Source organism: Hipposideros armiger, unplaced genomic scaffold (assembly GCF_001890085.2).
Source record: "Hipposideros armiger isolate ML-2016 unplaced genomic scaffold, ASM189008v1 scaffold_52, whole genome shotgun sequence".
In the NCBI taxonomy this organism is placed as follows: Eukaryota; Metazoa; Chordata; class Mammalia; order Chiroptera; family Hipposideridae; genus Hipposideros; species Hipposideros armiger.
The window spans coordinates 2190155-2212176 of NW_017731402.1; the positions used below are offsets into that span (position 1 = coordinate 2190155).

Below are 22022 nucleotides of genomic sequence, written 5' to 3' on the forward strand. Positions count from 1 at the left end.
GTTGTTAGGTGGACCCTGAGCCAATATGACTGATGTGCTTATTAAGAAGGGGGAATTTGGAGACAGACGCGCTCACAGGGAGAATGCCACGTGGGCATGAAGGTGGCTGTCTGCAAGCCGGGGAGAGAGGCCTGGAGCAGATTCTTCCCTCACAGCCCCAGATGGGAACAGCCCAGCCCACATCTGCTGTCAGAGTTCCAGCCCCCAGAACTGTGAGACAGTCAATTCTGCTGTTTAAGCCACTCAGTCTGTGGTCATCACAGCCCCTGGAAACTAATCCAATCCCTTAGGAAGGTCCTTCATTGCCCTTAATGAGATCTCCTCTCAGATCCTGGCTGTCAGTTCTTGAGTTTTGTGAGAATGTGGGGATTTGTTTTTTTCCCAAATCTTGGTGATGATTTTAGCCCCTGGAGAAGCTGAGTTAGAGTTCAGTGTGTTTTCTAATGACGTAAGCTGTACCTTGATCATGTTATGGACGATTATTTGCACTTGTTTTAAGGACTGTGTGATGCATTATTCTTCCAGGTTACCTTAAATTGCCTTGTCACTTCGAGACCAGAATGGTCTTTCCTGTTGTATCAGAGCAAGCACATCTCTCTATAGCACGCACATTCCTTAGTCCTGAATTTATATATTTGCATTCTCTTTAAGGCAGGCTGTATGCATGGAATACAAGTCCTCAAATGTCTAGAGGAGTGGTGTTCTTTCCAGATCTCACCATATTGTGTTCGATGCTGTGAGCTTATAATTGAGAGAAATCTTTGGGTGATATAATTTAAAACTGAGTGTTGTCACCATGGAAAAATGAACTCCTTCCAGATTCTCTCTTTGAGAAAATCATTGTTGGGCATGTTATTCAGCCAGGAACAGGCTGCACCAAATGTATTAAAATGGATTCAGTGCTTTGTTTCATTTTCTGATATGAAATAGGAATATGGAAATAATTGTTAGAGTCATGGTAGTTTATGAATCGGTGAACATGATACATACAGGGTTTTATTAAGAGGAAGGGAACTTGGAATTTTTTTTTAGATGTGTACCTTTTACTTAGAGCAAAAAGGTGATGTTTTGGGAGAAAAAAACTAACGAAAGCCATACATTCTAACAAAAATATAAAAGATGTAATATAGATTGTTTTTAGGAAACATTCCAATGTCATTCATAATTTTTTGCTTGTTTAATTTTCTTTCTCTTAACCATGCTTAAAAGAGATTTTAGTTTTAATTCTGATGGATGGATTGATTTAAGGAGTAGAGGTAGTAGTTTAAAGAGGAGACTTTTGCTAAAAGCAGCTAGCAATAAAACCATGGCTGTCAAACTTTTACGGAAAGTGGCTATTCCTTCAGCTGTCACTGAAAATTTCTTAGGACGGTCTTATCATTCTTACCTGTCTATAATTACACACATATCTTTGTTGTTGCTTAAAAATCTTGAGTAGAAAAAAATCACTACGGTGACTTTTTTTTTTTTTTTGATTGACCATCTGTCAGTCCTATAGGTGACCCCCCCCCCAGCATCTCATAAGATCTGGTAGAGTCTTCTGTTTTCTATGGAGCCCTTTTTCATTATTCCAGACTTCACTTCTCTGTAACTTCTCTGAACTAGTATTTAAGTCTTTAACCACAGCTAATAACACTTAAATTTAGTTGTTTCACCAACTAGATCTTATTTTTCTCATGTGAAGGAATAATTCCTTATATTTGTGTTCTCCTGTAGGAGATGCATTGCGGTGCACACTGGTTAATTGATTATTCATCTCAAATCTAAATCTATATACTAGAACTGAATTTTGATTATGCAGAAAGGAGTTCAAAGAGAAATTCTTTTTCCCTCAAGAATCAGAGTTTACAACAAAAGACATTCATGACCTTGAGACATAATAGGCTTGTAGTAAAATGGTTGAATGAGTTTCTCACTGAACATATTCTTTTTAATGTTGAGCACGCTGTGAAACAACACCGAGTGTTTCTTGGACATTGACGTTTATTACTGGTTTGGATACTTAGCTCTGGAGACCTCATTTGTCATCGCATAGCAGAGTGAGTTAGACCATAGGTTCTGGAGTCAGGCTGCCTGAGTTTTGGCTTGGCCTCCATTACTTCACTTTTCACTTTGTGACTCTATGACTCACTTTATCTGTGAAAGAGGAGTGATAATAATGCTTACTGTGTGATTTGTTGTGAGGATTAATTGAGGTTTTAATTAGATTTATATATATACATATATATAAAGTGAGATTTATATATTTTTGTATATGTGTATTATATATAATATTTAGAAGAATTCTTGTCACTTAGGAAGTATAAGTTGGCTTCGTAATAAGAATATATATGTTTTAGAAGGAAATATTGTACTGTTTGACATTATTCTGATAACATTTCCAGGTTTGAAAACACAATGGCAGGAAACAGCCTTGTCCTACCCATCGTTCTTTGGGGCCGCAAAGCACCAACACATTGCATCTCCGCAGTACTTCTAACAGATGACGGGGCCACAGTCGTGACTGGATGCCATGATGGACAGATATGTCTCTGGGATCTTTCAGTAGAATTGGAAGTGAGTATTTGAAATGCCTATTGTACTTTTTAAATACAAGAAACTACTTAATAGTGAATAACACAGTTCCAGACTAACACTTGGCTTCACAATAAATTTTCTATGAAATACATTTTTGGCTAAAATTGGTATTATGCAGATTGATTATTTACATTATTCATCAGAGTTGACTTCTGCTGGCTTTTGACTTTTCAAATATTGTATTTACCCTAAGTGACATAATATTGGGTTGTCAGAAAAGTCATGACGCATGTTTGCGACGATGGCACTAGTTCATTTTTGGAAGTACTAGTACTATGTTATTGCTATGTCATTTGACAGCTGACAGTTCTAGCTTCATTCTAAAAAAAATTGAGCGATTTGGTTGAGTTTTGGAGATTATACAACAAGTTGAAGATGCAAGACCAAACCGTGCATTTTTGCCATATTTTACTGTTTTACTTCCATAAAGGGAAGAACGCATGTCAAGTTTGTGAAAAGTTGCATAAAGTTTATGGTGACAATGCTCTAAAAGAATGTCAGTGCCAACGATGGTTCACAAAATTCCATGCTGGTGATTTTGATCTCAACGACGTTCCTCGGTCAGGGAGGCCCACCGAGGTTGATGACAACAAGATAAAGGCATCAATCGAGTCAAACCCACGTTACACAACATGAGAGATTGCAAAAACATTGAACATCCATCATTCAAGCGTTCACGACCACCTGAAGAAGCTGGGATATGCAAGCAAGCTTGATATTTGGGTTCACATGAACTCAAAGTTTATTTGACGGCATGTGTAAACATCTGCAATATGCTCATTAAACGTGAGGAAAACAATTCTTTTTTGAAGTGACTGAGAAGTGGATTGTTTACAACAATGTGGTGTGCAAACGGTCTTGGTCCCAACGTAATGATTCTCCTCAAACAACATCAAAAGCAGACATTCCTCAGAGGAAGGTTATGCTCTCAGTGTGGTGGGATTTTAAAGGTGTCATGTTTTTCAAGCTCCTACCAAGGAACCAAACAATCAATTTGAATGTGTACTGTTGGCAATTGGACTGTTTGAACGAATCCATCATTCAGAAATGTCCAGAGCTTGTTAATTGTAAAGGAGTTGTGTTCCATCACAACAACATGAGACCACACACGTTTGATCACCCGTCAAAAATTATTGGGGTTTGGATGGGATGTGTTGCCACACCCACCATACTCGCCTGACCTTGCGCCGTCAGACTTCCACTTATTTCGCCCTCTTCAAAACTCCTTGCGTGGTATAAGGTTCAATTCAGATGAGGCTGTAAATCAGCACCTTGTTCAGTTTTTCGCAAATAAAGACAGGTCCTTCTATGAACGAGGAATTATGAAGCTCACTGAAGATGGCAAAAGTTTATCAAACAAAACGGGCAATATATCATTGATTGATCTTTGTTGTTTATATAAATAAATGACCTTTGAAAAACACAGACAAAATACGTCATGACTTTCTCGACAACCCAATATGTTACATTTAAGATTTTTCAAAAGATTTTTACCCATTATGAAGGAGGCTTTCAAAAAAGTATTAAAAAACAATTTTGAGCATTTATACCTTTGGAGGCGAATGTCTTAAAGAGAGCAAAACTTTTCATAAAGCATAAATTTTGTTGCATTTGTTTTATAGATCACTATGTATTTATTGCCATTCTTTACTATCATGGACATGAGTACTCCATGGACTCTGCTCCTAGACTTTCTCAGTAGACAGACTAGGAAAATAGGAGTTGGGGACACACACACACACACACACACACACACACACACACACACACACCACTTTGTACCTCCAATTCCAGTAGAACACCACAGGGTTTATTCTACTTTTCTCTTTTTCCATTTTTTAACCTCTCTTGTGATAACTCTTCCCAGGAATTTTTCTGTAAAGGGGGACAGAAAAAATGGGGTATAGCTGGCATGGAATGTAGTGTCAAGAAAGTTGATTTAAGAGGTGGGGTTGGATGTATGAGAAAATTTTGGATGTGTCAGAAAACTTTCTAGGCCTATTCTAACCATAAACAATGATTGAATGTTTCTTTTAATTATAACTGCAAAAGATGGCTAAGATCAATTTAATTTAGAAAATGTCTTCAGTTGTCACATATCAAAACTATAGAACAATCTCAATACTTTTCCCAAGCAATATTTGTTTTTCAACAATTTAGTTTTCCTAGTAAATTAGAATAAATTGTTTGCAAAATGGACACCGTGAAGAGTACAAAGGAGCTTTAAAGGTGTTGGTCATATTCTGGTTTTTTTATATGGGTATTGAGTGTGTGGCTATTCAATGCATTCTTTATATCTTATACATATGTTACAAATATTATTTGTATGTATTAAATATTTAATTATGAAATAACCTACAACCCTGAAGTAGCCTGAAGTAATAACATGCCATTTGGTACAAAGTAGATAAATTTGGGTCTTGATTACCAGACTACTTTAGAATAGTAGGGATTCTGTATAGTTGTGTGACTTTGGACAGTCCTTTCTGTATGGCACTATATCACTAACGCATTAATCTATGAATGTCATTCTTAGTTCCTGAAAGTTAACATTGATATCAGCATTTGGGAGGGCACCTGTCTTCTCTATTTTTTTATTTTGGGGGATGTCAATATAGAGACTCTAAATGTGCTTTTAGATCATGAAAGTATTGTTTTAAAAATAAGTGAGGTTAAATTATTTTATGTACTAATTCACATTCTTAACCTGATTCCTCAGTATACTGTAGCTTAGTGCTTACGACTGCTCTGGTTTGTATCTTGGCTCCATCACTCTCTATATGATTCTGGACACATGGTCACATCTTGGTGTTCCGATTTTGACCTTGAAACTAGTTGGTAGGGCAATTGTGAGCATTAAATAGAAAGTCACTACTTGGTTGTTTTTAGTTTTTGGTGTTCTGAGCAATTCTTCTCAAACCTATATATGTATATGTATATTGAATATGTACATTGAATCCTATTTTTAATAGGATTCCTAAAACATAGTAGTTTTTACAAATTTGGTACTTACGTCAATAAATTTATGTATTTCTAGGTTAATCCTCGAGCACTGTTATTTGGTCACACAGCTTCAATCACCTGTTTGTCTAAAGCTTGTGCTTCTAGTGACAAACAATATATTGTGAGTGCTTCTGAAAGTGGGTAAGTATTTTCTTATTCACTTTTTTTCCTCCTAAGTTCTTTATTGCAAATAGTACCAGTGTATTAGTAGTAGGTAGGGAAGTTTTTTATTCTTTTGGATTATCTTTTAAATAAATGCTTTCGTTATCTAAAATTAAAGATATTTGAAATATGGTGTTAAAAATATGAACTTTATCTTTATTAATGATTTTTATAATACTTTTATTATGATTTATGATTATGCCTTTGCCTTGCTTTTGAGAAACTCAGAATACCGTAGAAGTTAAAGCCTGATCATGCATCACCCTGGCATTGTTATTGAGCTGACAGACAACTTTGAGAGTTTTAAAAACCCGATGATGCTAGGCTAGCATAAATTTGGACGATGAGGCCATGTAAAAGTTCATACAGTTTCATTGATGTATATTACTACACTCATGGAACTACACATATTCCTAAGCCTCAGAACATAACTTGCTTTTGCACACATAGGTTATTGGCTAGTAATTGTAGGGTTCAGAGTGCGAGGAAGTTTTAAAACTTTTTTGGTGCTTAGAAAATTATATATTTACACAATATGTTACTGAAGAGAGTTGGGGAACTGGACGAGAATTATTTAAAAAGTTGTCTCCTTCAATCTCCCCTTAATCTTATAAATTTGAAAAGAACCTTGTGTAACTGTTTGAAATAAGAAGAAGGAGCATCAAGTAAAAATATAGTATCTTTTGGTCAATTAAAGGATAATTCACGTTAGAATACATAGTCTAAACAGATCGAGCATTTTTTGAAAATTTGTTTCATACCATATGAGATATACGAAAGGGTATTTCAAAGAAAATTGTAGTAACAGGACCACTGCCTTTTATTAATGTTGTTTTCGGTTAAATGCTCATAAATCTTAAGTTTATTTCTTTAAAAGACAAGGCATATTGACATTTCTGCTTTTGAATGTTGTATCTTTAGTTAGAGATATAAGCTTTTTTTGTTTGTACGCACTCATATTCTGCAATAAATACCGAATCAAACCTGGAATATTATGTTTCATTTGAAAAGGTTTGGAATTCAGTTAATTTTAATTTTTATTTGTTTTTTGCAGTGCTAAATTTTCTAGCTACGTTAACAACCAATGGAAAAAATCTCAGTGATTTAAACTAAAAGTTTATTTCTTGTTTTTGTCGCTTGCCCCTCATCTGTCACTCGGGGCTGTGCTCTGTTCATTATTACCCTAACTTTGATGTTGAGGTGAGGGAACTACTATTGTCTGAAGCAGCCAGTGTCTGAAACAGAGGCAGAGGAGAAAGAGGGTTCCGGAGGGCCTCGCGTCAGCTCTGGCCAGAACTACTCACAGGACTCCACCAACCAAAAGGGAGCCTGGAGGTGCAGCCCTACCATGTGCCCAGAAAGAATGCAGATCGAGGTGCGGGTGGGTAGGTTGGAAAGGAGATAATGGGTTGGGACAACCAGAATTTTTGATGAACAGCAATAATGACTATACATTACTTTTTTTGGGAAATAGATCAGTTTTAAGAAGATTACTTTTAAACCACTGTGACAAAGTTGAACAGTACTTTTTAAAAATCAGATTTAAAGTTAGCTATGGTTTTGTTTTATAGAGAAATGTGCCTCTGGGATGTGAGTGATGGCAGATGCATTGAATTTACAAAATTAGCCTGCACACATACAGGCATACAGGTGAGCATTTCTGTAACTGTCCAAGTCAGCACAGTTTGTTAAGGGTATACAATTAAAAAATGTTCTTTAAACACTGTGCTGTGTTTTTATATGAAAAATGGGTGGAGATGACAAGCAGACTAGAGTTAAAGCAGTGAAAGTGTTCCTCCTAAGATGGTGTAATAGGGGAGGGTAACAACGCAACGGAGACTGGCGTGGGAAGATGTAAGGCAGCTACTGGCCACTGCTGCTTCTGCTCTGTCTGGCTCCCCTGGTTACCCAAGCGAGAGCCTCTGTGCTGTTACAGCTGGGCAAGTCCTCCAGACCCAAAAGAACGGAATCCTCTCTCGCTAACACCTTTGTGCTTCCATTCGTGGTTGACACAACTGGACCCATTTTGTGGATCATATCCTTTTTATTGCTTGTGTAGTTGGTCCTTAGGTACATTTTTTGACTTTCCAACTCTGTAAAAACGACGATTTCACCTGCCTGGCTTAAACAGGAATTGCCATGGGAATTTATAGTTTTGAGTTACATTCCTAGTATTCTTTCTTACTCTTTCATAATTGTCAGGTTCTTTGTGCTTCGGTTACTCAACATTTACAGTGTTGGGAAAATTCCAGGTAGATAGAAAATATGATTCTCAATGGGGTAGGAGAGGGAAGAGAGAACTCACTTTGATTGAGTCGCTATTGCACAGGCCTTTTCTGTATGGTGTCTCACTTAGTCGTTCCCACATCCCTAGGAATTAAATAGGAGTATATCAGTTTGCATGTAAGGAAGCTGAGACCCAGCGTGATGAAATGACTCAGCCCCAATCTCAGAGTGAGTCGTTCCTGGGGCCAGGATCCCAGATCAGGTTTATCTGACTCTATGGACTGTGTTCTCTCTGTTATATCATACTGCCTCTCTTAAAACACAATCATTTGTTGCAGAGAAAAGAAAAAAAAACCGGTGCCAACACAAATTAGAAAAGCAATGGAAAATGAGTGTGAGGGAGATGGTGATTAGTGCGATAAAGGTCTTTTGTGACAATTTCTTGTCCTGGCAAAGGCCTTTGAAAAATGGCTTTTTCAATGCTGCTAGGGTATATGCCTTTTATTTAACAGGCATGCGTTGTTTATTTTTGTGTCCTATGAAGAGTCATCAAGGTTTGTAGAGAGAAAAGGGGTAAGAAAATGATGTAGAGTCATTGACTTTGTAGGTAATTTATTTTAACTGAAAAATTATATATAAATGTCTCAAACTCATTGGATATAAGTATTGACTGTTGCATAATTTTATGATTGAAAGACTTTTGGTTTACATCTTAGGAAAAATTATATTTATTCAGCATATTTTCAGTGCCTGCTTATTTATCAGATCCTCCATTAGGCCTTCTGCATGTAAATTGGGAGCCATCTCTAAGTAGAAGATGCTTTTTGGTAGATTCACTCATGTGTGACAATTATTTCCTGTGTGATTCTCACCCCGTTAGTTCCAGAAGTGAGTTGTTTTTTATATACTCAGAAATGGTAAACCTTGGTGACATTGGCACTTAGTGAAATCACCAGAAAGTGCCAACATATTAAATTGTCGCATGGGGGCATCCCTTTTTAATCGGAAAACTTGCTTCTCCATTTAGGACACTTTCTTTGCCAGTATCAAAGTGTCTGGGAAGCTAAATATTAGTGTTCAAAAGATTGTTTGAGAGCGTAACTAGAGAAAAAGGTGAACGGTCTGATAAAAGCCCCCTGCCCTTGGGAGAGAGCTGTGCTGTAGCGACTGCAGTGCACCTGGCTGGTGTTGGATGAACAATGACCAAGTTTGCTCCTCTGTCCTCCTTGACACATCCTCCCCTTATATGGGTCAAGGTTACCAAGGGTCACATTATCATATGTGAGTGCCTGGTAGTCCCTGGGACCTCTAGGCTGTGTCATGTGTTTTTAATCAAATTTCTGAGGTCTAGAGGAGTCCCCCCATGGTAGTCTGCATTTTATTAGACCTCCTCGTCGAGTTTTAGGGGCGCTACCTTGAGCTCAGTTCATGAGCTCCATGATCCATGTTTATGTTTCAGCAGTTGTAGTCCTTCTTGTACAGGGCACTCCAGAGCTGAGAAGAGAATGTATTCCTTCAGAGACCATGCTGAGTGCTGAGAACAGGCCTAGCGAGTGTGGCAGCAGATGTGACCTGGGTTTCGGCTGTTTCCCCAGGTGTGGAGTGCTTACAGCATTGCCCTGTGTGCTGTGTTGAGCTTGGTTTGTAGAAGGTCTGATCCTTGAGGAGGAGCAGTCTGGATATTAGGTGTCTCCACCTTCTCAAAATCCTCTAGGAGCATCATTCGACTAAGACTGTCACTATTTTTTGAGGCTAAGGGAAGATGGGTCCTTTAATAAGTTTTTGGTCTTGTTCTGATAGTTGTTCTTCCTCTGCTCTTTGGTCGATGGGAACCCATCTTATCCTTTGAATTATTCTTGGCATGAAACATGTAGATCATGATTGTATTGGTTCTTCTTCTGGTTTTCTTCCATAAAGTGTAAATATGCAGCATGAGATGGTTAACACAGTTGTCTCATATTCTAGTCTGAAATAACACACTTAGAGGAATCAGAATTTATTCCTGATTATAATGTTCAGACATAAATCATCTTTACTTCTAAATCTTAGCTAGTTATTATAATCCTATTCCCATCTGAAATTCTATGATTCAAAATTCATTTGATTTTTGTGACCCACCTGAGCTTCCCTTTTGCTTTGATTTGTGAAGCTGATTTGATTCAGGTGTTTTATTAGTTCACTTAACTGTCTGGTTTCCGATGCTGCAAGAGGATAAAAAAGAATTATCATGAATTCTCCAAAGTTCAGAGGGGAGGATAAGATGTTAGGAAAAGAGTAATTTTTGTTAGATATTTTGAAATATTAACATAACTTGATGTGTGTGTATATACATAGACATATGATATGTACCATACAAGTCTAGCACGTGTCTGGAAATATTACTGAAGAAATTGAGCATTGTAATCAGCTTGATGGATGCATGGGAATCAAGTATCTAAAGTAAAGGAGAACGCTTAAAAATCTTTTTTCTTTTAGTTCTACCAGTTCTCTGTTGGGAATCAGAGAGAAGGGAGGCTTTTATGCCATGGCCATTATCCTGAAATCCTTGTCGTGGATGCCACCAGCCTTGAGGTGTTATACTCCTTAGTATCCAAGATATCCCCAGACTGGATCAGCTCCATGAGCATTATTCGATCTCACCGGACACAAGGTCAGTGTGTGGTGCCCTTTGCGAACTTCACCGTGACTTACTGGTTCTTCACTGTGGTGTTCTGTAATGTGTTATATGGGAATATGTCTGGTTAGATTCTTTTATTTAAGAATTAGCTGATAATTGATGGTCTGTCTTTACCTTCATAAAGGAATCTTTGCTTGAATTAAAATTACAGTGTTAGATTATCTCCATTCCATGGAATAGATCACTGGTTTTTGGCAGCCTGAGTGTGGGGGTATTTTTCCGAAGTGGAGGAAGACTGTTTAACCCCTTTCAGGCATGGTGGGAGGAACCATAGATTTACCTGTGTATTTCTTAGGCCTAGTTTTGTCACTTGCTTAAGAAGCATAGGAAGTATTTCCATTTTATATGGAGATAATCAAAAGGAAGGGGATGATATATATTGAAATTTAATGACAGCTTCTGCTAAGTTTGACTGCTCCCTTACCTGAAGCTTGTGAATTTAGGTTTTATGTCATGTCTTTCTCTTGATCACAATTAGTGGAGGGTATAATGTACAGTAAAAGGTCTGGAAGGCAGGCAAGGTAGGTGGGAAAGCAGGGAAAAAGTGCCTTGAAGAAATAAAGTGAGTGTGCTCATTCATGATAAATAATGAAAAGTTATGAATTTTAAAGAATAAAAGTTCTTTTTTAATATAGTGATGAAGAACATTTGAAATTATTAAAAGGTTGATTAGAAATAAAAAATAAATTCAAGTAGCTAGAAACAAATTTTTCTTGTTGGAAATTGGAAAAGTTTTTGTCCAAATTTTTGGTCAGCTTTATTGTGTTTTAAAATCTGGTTTCTGTTATTTTATGAAATATAGAATTATGTTTTCATGCCAATTGTAGAACATACTATTATTTAATTTCATTAAAGTGAACCATGTTTCGTGTTACTGTTATAATGATGTTCCTAATTTAGAACGAAAGCGAATTATCTTTGTGACCTTGGCTTCTTATTCCCTCTTGGCTTAGAAGACACTGTGGTAGCACTCTCAGTGACGGGCATCCTGAAGGTGTGGATTGTTACCTCTGAAATAAGTGGCATGCAGGTGAGACAAACGGGCCCAGAAGTGATCGCTCTGTTTTCCTTCTTACGGAGTGTGCAGTTAGTATTGATATGCACCTTCCCTTTTTTTCTTGAAGGGGAAGGAAAAAGCTATTCTTTTTTGCTAGTCTTATTGACATAGTATAGAAGATCACCTAGAATCTCTGTAAGTGAAATAAGTTTTTCACGTTTGATGGTAGACATCTGCTTTATAGGATAGAAATAGAGAAACGTATTTCACAGAATAGGAAGAGGTGGGATTTTCCTCAAGTGCTTCCATTTAAGTTGAAAGGTAGTTTGCTCAAGGGAAGAAAATAAAGCAAACCGTCACAGAAAGTATATAAAACCGATTTTAGTCCTCTCTCTGTCTGTTCTTTGGGCTTGAATTCCATGTTACTTTTTATCAATAAGAAAGATAGATCAATTTTCTGACAATATTGATGCTAATCTCTTCAGCTCAGGAATTTTTAGATATTGAATCTGGGACAAACTGGAGGAATTGGTTTGTTTGTTTTTTGTTTGTTTTTTTGTTTTTGTAACTTCAAAGCACATATAGCTACAAAAATTAGGGTTGACTCAAACTTTTATCATCAGTTATTGCCAGAGTGATCACACTGGTTATCATCAGTATATTAATCATGAGTAGCTTTGTAGCAAAAATGTCATCTCCAGATGTTTTTGTAGTGTATTTTTGCTGCTTTTTTTTGCCTTGGTTCTCACACGAGAGGCTAAAATGATGACCATATCAAGTCATGTCTTTATTTCATTTTGTAAAAAATCACTGTGTGATCATGTAATTGACAACCAAGCCATTCCTAAAATTTTACAAATCTTTCTTTTTTCAGGATACTGAGCCAATATTTGAGGAGGAATCCAAACCAATTTATTGTCAGAATTGCCAAAGCATCTCTTTTTGTGCATTCACACAAAGGTCACTTTTGGTTGTGTGTTCCAAGTATTGGAGGGTAAGATATTTACATAAGTAAGAAGTTGTAATTTCATTCTTCAAGATTCTCAGACTTACGGAGATAATTGTATGGAAGAGCTCGATGCTAGAATGTTTTAACCATTTGGAATTCCTGTGTGATTTTGATAATCATATTTTGAGGTGTTGGGATTTGGCCTTAGATAGTTCTCTTTTTTTGTTTGTTTATAGAATGATTCAGTTAATGATCATTATTGATCTTAATGTCTACCTTTTGCTACTGTTTTAGTCATTATCTTGTCAGTACAATGTATGCAGTGGTAGTAGGTTTTCTGCAGGTTGACATACCTTTGAAGAGCCAGCATGTTTTGACTGCTGGTGCCTAACATATTTTTCAAAGCTTCCTATGTGTTATTTCTTTTAACCCTCACAGCTCAGAGGGGAAGTGTATTAGTCATCTAATCCTGCATAACAAGTTACTCCAAAACAGTAGTTTAAACCACAAACATGTGTGACCACCCATTTGCACATGTATCTACCCCCATTTATATATGCATCACCACCCCATCTGTGGTCTGGAATCTGGGCATGGCTCAGCTGGGTACCTCTGGCTCAGGGTTTCTCACAGGCTGCAATCAAGGTGACGGCTGGGACTGTGATCCCATCCTAAAGCCCTGCCCGGGGAGGGTCTGTTTCCCAGCTTACCTACTCAGCAGGTGGCAGGCCTTGGGTCCTCCTGACTGTTGGCCAGAGACATTAGTTCCTTGCCACGTGGGCCTTTCACCCCTGGGAGCTGTCTTCCCTCCGAGTAAATCAGCCAAAGGAGGTGAAGCCAAGACCCACTTAACCTTGGATCTGACGTCTCATCACCTCTGCCGTAGTCAGTTGTCTGGAAGCAGTTACAAAATCCAGCCTACACTCAAGGAAGAGGATGACCCCGAGGTGTGAATACCAGGCGTCAGGGATCAATGGGGCAGCCTTCGAGGCTGCCAATATAGTAGGAATTGCTACTTTCCCCATTTTGCAGATGAGGTACCTGAGGCACTGAGGGATAAATAACTTGACTAAGGTTACACAAGTGCCAGTGGAGCTGCTGGATTACAGCACAAGTAGTCGGAATGTAGCAGCTGCTCTGATTACTGCCCCGCTGCACTACCTCAAAGGGGGTGGGCTATGCAGGAAAAGGACCGACGAGGGCAGAGGTATCTTAGTTTTATCCTTGCCGCTGCTTCTGTTTTGGCATCAGATTGGAGAGGAAAGCTAGCAGCTGCTTATAGGAAGCTATATGGGGGCCTTCTTTGTCTTAACATTGAAAACTCATGCAAATAGTAAAAACAGAGTGCAAGAGGTTACAGTGAAAAGTATACAGTTTTTCCCTTAGGACCCCCTTGCTGTCCCCAGTGGCAGTACCTAATATCAGTTTTTTGTGTGTTCATTGTAAGAATTTTATAGTCACGTGAAAACAGCCTTTTCTTAAATGCATACCTAAGAGTGATAGGCAACCCGCAGACTGAGAGAAGATAGTTACAATACACACTATGATGAAGGACTTGTCTATTATTATTTCTAAAAAACCAGCTCCTACAAATCAAGGTGAAAAATACAGACAACTCAGTAAGTAAGTGGACAAAAACTTTTAATAAAAGAGGGAAGGCAGATGGCCAATAAATGTACAGAAAGGCTCTCAGCTCCATTAATCATCAGAGAAATGCAGATTAAATGACGCTGACACAGAACCATTACCCACCAGAATGATGTTTTCATGTGTTTATTGCCATAGAGAAGTTTTCAGTTTTAATATGGTTAAATTATCATCTTTCATGGTATGGTCTCCAAAACAGTCGTGACATGTGCTAAAGGCCTTACCACAAGCTAAGGTTTTGTTTTTTTTCTTTAAATCTTTTATTTTTTCCTAATGTTTGTATGATTTTATCTTAAATACCTTTGAATGTTTGATCTGGAATTAATTTTGTATACATTGTGAGATGTAAATCCAATTTCACTTTTATTCCAGATGGACCCTCTCCCCCGCCCCCCTTGCCCCCAGTTCCTGATGCCATTTGTTGAATAATTCATTTTTCTATTGTGCCTTTATAATATACTTTATTACTATCTTACTTGAATTGGTTTCTAGACTTGATTTGTCTGTCCATTCATGCACTAGTACTGTATTGCTTTATTTTCCCTAGATTTATAATTTGTTTTAATAGATAATAGGGTGAGAGAGCTGGTCTCCCTTTATTATTCTGTCTCAGACTTTTCTTGGCCACTTTTGTCATGCTAATGTTAAATACTGATCAATAGTATAGCAAATCATAGTGAATTTAGCTAGGATTTGTCCTAATTTCAAGGCTCTGCACAAGTAACTTCATTATTTTTTTTTTTCTTTAAAGAGAAGTAAAGTAAAAACTGTAGGCTACTGACTTACTCATTCTTCCTGGGGAGATTTTCTAGCCACATAAGAATGTATTATCAAATATTGAAAGTGATAGAAAAAGCATTTCCGCTAGGAAGTAGAAGACCAGGGTTTTAGTTCTAGTTCTATCACTTACGGGACACTTGACCTTGAGCAGGTGATGTAACCCTTATTTGCATCAGTTTCCTCTCCATAAAGCAGGGTAGCAATTCCTGCCTGCCACCTCCTGCAGTGATTCTAAGGTCCTATCAAATAACGATTGTAAAGGCATTTTGTAAACTTTGAGGTGCTTTACAAATGTAAGGCCCTGAGGGTCAGTAGCCTGTGTTGCTGATAAAATTATATGGACTTTTATATGTGAGAATTATTAAATAATAAAGCTGAGTCTATTAACTTCCTATTTACAGTGTTTTAGATCATTGGTGAAATAAGGTAAAGTCAAGTCATTCTCTTATTAATCAGGAGATGTTCTGATGTCAAAATGGATTGTTAGAAATGTTACTGAACATAGAACTAAAACAGGAGCTGTATCCCTGCATTCTCGAGGCTGGCTCCTCGTTGCTTGCCCTTCTTGAATGAAGCACTTCTCCCTCTAGATAAGAAAGGCTCAGGACGCCTGTCCCTGTGCAGGGAGCACCCCAGCCCCACTGTCATGGTCTGCTGTCTGACCGCAGCTGGAAGCCTACCTGTGTCTCTGTTGCAGGCGGCTGCGCCCCAGGGCTCACTGACAAAATACCTTACACTGAGGCAGCGAGCTTGAAAGTCCTGAGTTTGTTAAATGTATTTCTAGAAGGTTTATTTTTTTTTTGAAATGTCGCTGTATCTTACTTAAATGACACCAACCCAGACGAGATTGTGAATTTCTCGCTCCTTGTAGGTGTTTGATGCCGGAGATTATTCCCTATTGTGCTCAGGTCCTAGTGAAAATGGACAGACGTGGACTGGAGGCGACTTTGTATCCGCGGATAAAGTCATCATTTGGACCGAAAATGGGCAAAGTTATATTTACAAACTACCTGCCAGGTATTCAATAAATAATAAGTGAGGACTTTAGTCAAAAGCAGAAGATTCTGAATTTGGGGTATAACCTGAAATACGAAAACGTATGTAGTATAAATATTTAATTTAGGTAAAAAAACCTCAGAACTTCTTAAGTTACATATGCGATTCCAGTGTAACTCCTAAGTACAAAAAATAGGTGGCTTTTTATTTGAAATAGGCTCTTTGAATGATGTTCATTATTTAATTTAGTGCTAAATTAAATTAGTTATTAAAAAATCCATTTTTTTCATGTCGAAAAACCTCGTGTGGCACAAAAAATATTTAATGTCAGTATTTTAATTGAATGTTGTGTTTTTCTCATTTTCAGTAGCCTTCCAGCTAGTGACTCATTTCGCACTGATGTGGGGAAAGCAGTTGAAAATTTAATTCCTCCTGTACAACATAGCCTCTTGGATCGAACAGATAAAGAGGTAAAATTCTTCAGGTATCATTTACAATTGATAGTTATGTTGTAAAATTTTCACAACTTTTTTTTGATGTCTTTTGGTAGCTAATCATTTGAAAGTTTCAGTACAATTCTAGGCACTGTGTTAGACACTGCAAAACAGTTTGATATGGTCAATTATAAATATAATTTTTAAATTTGCATATTTTATACATATGCTATGCCTATAATATGGCATTTACCGTTCTCTGAGACTACAGGTGCTCGAATGCTGATTACATAGTGGAAATAAATGGCTTTTTTTATAAAGTTCATATTGATAATGTAAATTTATTTTATACTATTATGCAATTATAAAAGCAGTGACAGCTGTAATACCCTTTTGGAAGGGCAAGAAGAACCATGTAATAATGCTCACTAATAATAGTTCATTACTTGAACAAGGCATTTGCGGTATCTTCCAAAAATCATGTAGTAATTTAAATCATTAGGTTTTAGAAATGAAGAATAAAAGAAATCTTTCTCTGTAAAAACCAAAGTTGATTACGATTTCTTAAAACCTGGTTAATATCAATTTAAAGTTGAAATGCCCAGCATTTGGTACTGGGTTTTCAACTCTGTATTCTTTGAGCAGTAAGAAAAAAACTTTGGTTTTGGAAATAAAGTTTCCTTTACTTACGTTCTGGGTTTCCACAGCTTTATCATTTTGAATCTTTCCATCTTTATGTGGAGGGGTGGTGAGAGGAAGGGAACTGTTACGTACCCTGAATATTTTGAATATACAGAATTTATGCATATACATGTATGTGCAATGTATACAGGTATGTACAGCTAAGATCCTCTATAGCCTGTCATTTATTCTCTTAACTTAAACTGGTTACTGCTCTCCAACCTACACAGTCACCTCCAGTAAAACTAAGGGATACTGACTTTATAAAAAATATACACAAAATAAAACAAATTCTTATCATGTTTCCTTAAATATCAGCTCCCCTGTACATTTTCAATTAAAATATATAATAATAATAATAATAATAATAATAATTATTATTATTATTATATGGTGTGAGGTACTCATATGTTAAAATACAAAATATTGGTTATTCCAGCTGGTGTAACAGCTTCTCCTTGTTCAGCATGTTGTTTACCCATTAAAACTTTTAGTAATTTTCAGACTTTAAGAAAAGTCAAATAATTGGTTATGCTTAATATATAGTTTCCATAGGCTAGTACTTTTTAGGAAAACAACTAATACCAATCACTAATTAAATTACTTGTTAACTGTAATTGTCCAAACTCAATTCTATTTATTACTGCTTTTTAGGATAAAATTCTGTTTTAATAATTATCTGTGAATTAGTACTCTAAAATTTAATTTTAGGATTCTACCACTGTTTAGAATTTTCAAATAAGTGATCTCACTGAAGGTATAAGATCTTAATCAGAAAAATAATTTGTTTTAAAAATGAAAGTATACAGAAGACCCTAATGAATGTTTTTTCTTCCCAGTAATTTATAGCTAACATAATTCAAATTGATTATGTAAATGTGACTAAGTAAAATGTTATACTGTTAGCTGAAGAATGTTCTCATTTAAAGAAAAAAATGGCGTTCTCATAGATAACAGAAAAAACTGATGGTTGCTAGTGGGAGGAGGTTTGGGGGATGGGGGAGAAGGTGAAGGGGTTAGAAAGTACAAATTGGTAGTCACAGAATAGTTGCACAGATGTGAAATACAGTATGGGGAATATAATTAATAATGTTGTAAGACTATGTAGGGTGTCAGATAATTATTGGAACTATCAGGGGGATCACTTCATAGAGTATATATGCCTAACCACTGCAGTGTACACCTGCAACTAACATAAAATAATATTGCATGTCAACTGTAATTAAATATATATATATAGTCATGGGATGTAAAGTACAGCATAGGGAATACAGTCAATGGTACTGTAATAGCTGTGATAGCTGTGTACGATGTCAGACTTGGTGGGGTTATCGCTTTGTGAGGGGTGTAAATGTCTAATCATAACCTTTTTTGTACACCTGAAACTAATCATAAAATTAAATTAAATTTTAAAAAGAGTCATTCATTGTTACTAAGAATAAAAATATAAAACTTATAAATGGAAAAAATTTTTTAATTTTTTAAAAATCAGAAAAACGGAGTCATCCTACTGCACAAACTTGGTAGTTTAATTTTGCTGTTATTCCTAGTGACTAATCAGGAATGGGCAAAAGGTTAGGATGATTAATTCTCCCCTTTTGACCTTTTAGGTGGAGGCTTCTTTTTAGTAAAAAGTAGTATATCTTTGTATTATTTATTTAATAACAGACAAGTAAATTGCATTGTTATGGTGAGTTATCAGTTTTTATAAAGCAGAGAAAAAATACAAATAGTAATTCTATAGAAAGACTATAAATATAATTTTCATTTCTTTGATTGCTTGTGATCTAATGGATTTGAATATTAGTTAACATGTATATTAATGCTACAAAATTATATAAAAATAGTGTTGAATACTCATGCTATAAACACTTTTTTTTTAAATTCTGGTGCCGAGACAAAGTACGTAACATCCTTATTTGAAAAAATGTTAATGTGTGAACTATTTTGATTAAAAAGATAGCTAAAGATATTTGAACAATTTTTTTTTTCAGTTGTTAATTTGTCCTCCAGTTACCCGGTTCTTCTATGGATGCAGGGAATACTTCCATAAACTGTTAATTCAGGGAGATTCTTCTGGAAGATTGAATATTTGGAATGTTTCAGACACACGTGATAAACAGGAAGGTGAAGGAGGTAATAGTAAATCATGTGTAACAATTTCTTAATTCTTCTAATTTAATAACCTAAATACTAACCACTGAAGAACAAATTCATAACGTACGTATGTTGTTTCCTTCTTAGAATTATGGTGGATGACGATTATCATTCTTTGGTATATTCCTGTGTCAACCATAAGCATGTTTATTTTAATATTTTTCATTATTTTCCTAACATGCACAAATGTTTCTCTTTTATACATAACAAAACCTCCACAGGGTTGGAAATGACAACTTCCGTTAGTTTGCAAGAGGCATTCGATAAGCTGAATCCTTGTCCTGCTGGAATTATAGATCAGCTGAGTGTGATTCCCAGCAGTCACGAGCCTCTGAAAGTCACCGCGAGTGTGTACATACCAGCGCACGGACGACTTGTGTGCGGCCGTGAGGATGGAAGCATCATCATTGTACCCGCCACACAGACAGCCATAGTGCAGCTGCTGCAAGGGGAACACATGCTCCGAAGAGGTATACTGAAGACCTCAGTGCCTAAAGCGTTCTGAGGGCTCTGTAACCATGGCATTGACAGTGTCGGCATTCTTTGTTTTTAACAAATACAGTGAATCAGTGTAGCTGTTAGTGTGCTATGTAGTTGGTGGAGTTTCATGTGCAGATAATAAAATACTTAGTGCCTATTCTTGGAATGAATACCATTCTAATGACTGAATAAAGAAGCATTGAATTTTATCTCTTTGATATAAGTTAAGGGTTTCATTTATTATTAGTTATCTCAATGGTTTACTAAATAATCATCTGTTAATAATACTTATAATCTTTTAAAACAGTGTTGTCCAGTGGTTATATATATATATATATATAGAGAGAGAGAGAGGGTGACAAAAAAATATATACACATTTTAAGAAAGGAAAAAAACTATTAAAATTGTAATACTCAAAAGATCAATACAAGTCATGTTTGACTTCTGTGATTACAAGAGGTGCACAAAGCGGTTCCCATCAGCGTCCAGACACTTCTGATGACGGCGAACTACTGCTTGAGCAACGTTGACCAAAGTGTTAACATCTCTTAAAATGTGTATACATTTTTTGGCACCCCAATTTTATATAAATATATATAAACAATGTATGTGATTTTCTAATAGCACATTAAAAAAGTAAAAATGAAGCAGGTAAATTTAATTTTAATAATGTATTTAACTCAATTTAGCAAAACTATTTGCATTTGAATGAGATACTTAACATTCTTTTTTGCACTAAGTCTTTGAAATCTCATGTGTGTTTTTCATTTAGAGCACACATGAATCTGGACTAGCCACATTTCAAGTGCTCAGGGGTCTCGTGGCTGGTAGCTACTGTATTGGATAGAGCAGTTCTAGAATGTAAAATTAGAAGCCTTTCCTATGATAAAATTTATAGTATTTGACGATTCGTGTTTACTGTTATTTGTTGAAACTTTGTAAGACTTTAATTTTCCCATTTTAAATCCAAAACCTCATTCACAGGTTGGCCACCCCACAGAACACTCCGTGGTCATCGGAACAAAGTCACATGTTTGCTATATCCTCATCAGGTCTCAGCTCGTTATGATCAAAGATATCTGATATCCGGAGGTGTGGATTTTTCGGTCATAATTTGGGACATATTTTCTGGAGAAATGAAACATATCTTCTGTGTGCATGGTGGCGAGATTACTCAACTTCTAGTTCCACCTGAAAACTGTAGTGTAAGTTGATCCAAAAAGATTATTTCACTGTGTAGAGCTGAGTTCTGTCGCTATTGGGCTTGATATAAGTGGAGTCTAGAGTGACTTAAAGGAAATGTGACAAACAAATGAACAAAACCCTCTTTATTTTAAAACCGAATAATAGTAACATACAATCTAGGCAAAGTCATGGTTATTTACTATTGGGCACATAGAAATAGAAGATGCACATAGCGTTTTTTTTTCTTGTTGTTAGCTCCTAAATAGCACGGCTTGTCCCTGAAATAGAGAAGCAGTTTAGAATATGTTTATTGAATGAAGTTGCAATTTTCTGTTTTAAAATAATTTAAATATCCCAAAGACATTCTACAGCCTCATTATTTTCAGGTCCATCTGAGCAAAAAGACAGGGAATGTGTGCTTTGGTAGAGGCAAAAATACTTATCAATACTTCTTTATTTTTTTTTAAGATTTTTTTTTTTTATTGGGGAATTGGGGAAAGGGGAACAGCGTTGGGAAATTGAGGAAGGGGAATAGACAAGCCGCCGTCCCCCCGTTCCTCAGTCTAGCCGTAGAGGACATTGCCCCACTGGCTCAAGTTGGCACCATCATTGCGCTCTTCCCAGGTGAGGCAGATCAGTCGCCGGCTTCTGGATGGCTGCTCACGGCGGCTGCTGGCCGCTCACAATGGCTACTGGCCGCTCACACTGGCTGCTGGCTACACACCGTAGCCCATGGCAACCCACTGCAGCAGAGGCTGCAGCCTAAGCCATCTCCAGTGATTCACCACAGCCCAGCTCCAGGTTGAGCTGTTGTTCAGCATCTTAGCTGTAGAGGGCAGTGTCACTGGCCCTCATATGTGGGATCTGAACTGGGGCCCTCTGCATCCCAAGCCAGCTCCTAACCAACGCGCCACTCGGCCAGCCCCTTATCAATACTTCTAAATAGGGTTTGTTTAAATAAATAGTTATTGGGACAAAGGAAAGTTAAACAGTCACTGATGATGATTTTGGAAACTTTTGTCCATACCTTTGTGAGAGCAGATTGCTTTCGTAGTTCAGTGTGTGTCAGT

At 36.8% G+C, this 22022-nt stretch overlaps 1 protein-coding gene across 1 annotated transcript in view; it reads left to right on the forward strand.

The window, feature by feature from the left end:
- The window catches only part of WDR7 (WD repeat domain 7), a 320651-nt gene that overhangs the window by 17065 nt on the left and 281564 nt on the right, over nt 1-22022 (forward strand). The window contains exons 2-12 of the mRNA XM_019640631.1: nt 2385-2556; nt 5615-5721; nt 7314-7392; nt 10444-10618; nt 11599-11675; nt 12517-12636; nt 15890-16035; nt 16382-16484; nt 19124-19268; nt 19490-19756; nt 20752-20972. Coding sequence (XP_019496176.1) covers nt 2398-2556; nt 5615-5721; nt 7314-7392; nt 10444-10618; nt 11599-11675; nt 12517-12636; nt 15890-16035; nt 16382-16484; nt 19124-19268; nt 19490-19756; nt 20752-20972 — 1599 coding nt within the window. The 5' untranslated portion in view covers nt 2385-2397. The remainder of the gene's footprint in view (nt 1-2384; nt 2557-5614; nt 5722-7313; nt 7393-10443; nt 10619-11598; nt 11676-12516; nt 12637-15889; nt 16036-16381; nt 16485-19123; nt 19269-19489; nt 19757-20751; nt 20973-22022) is intronic.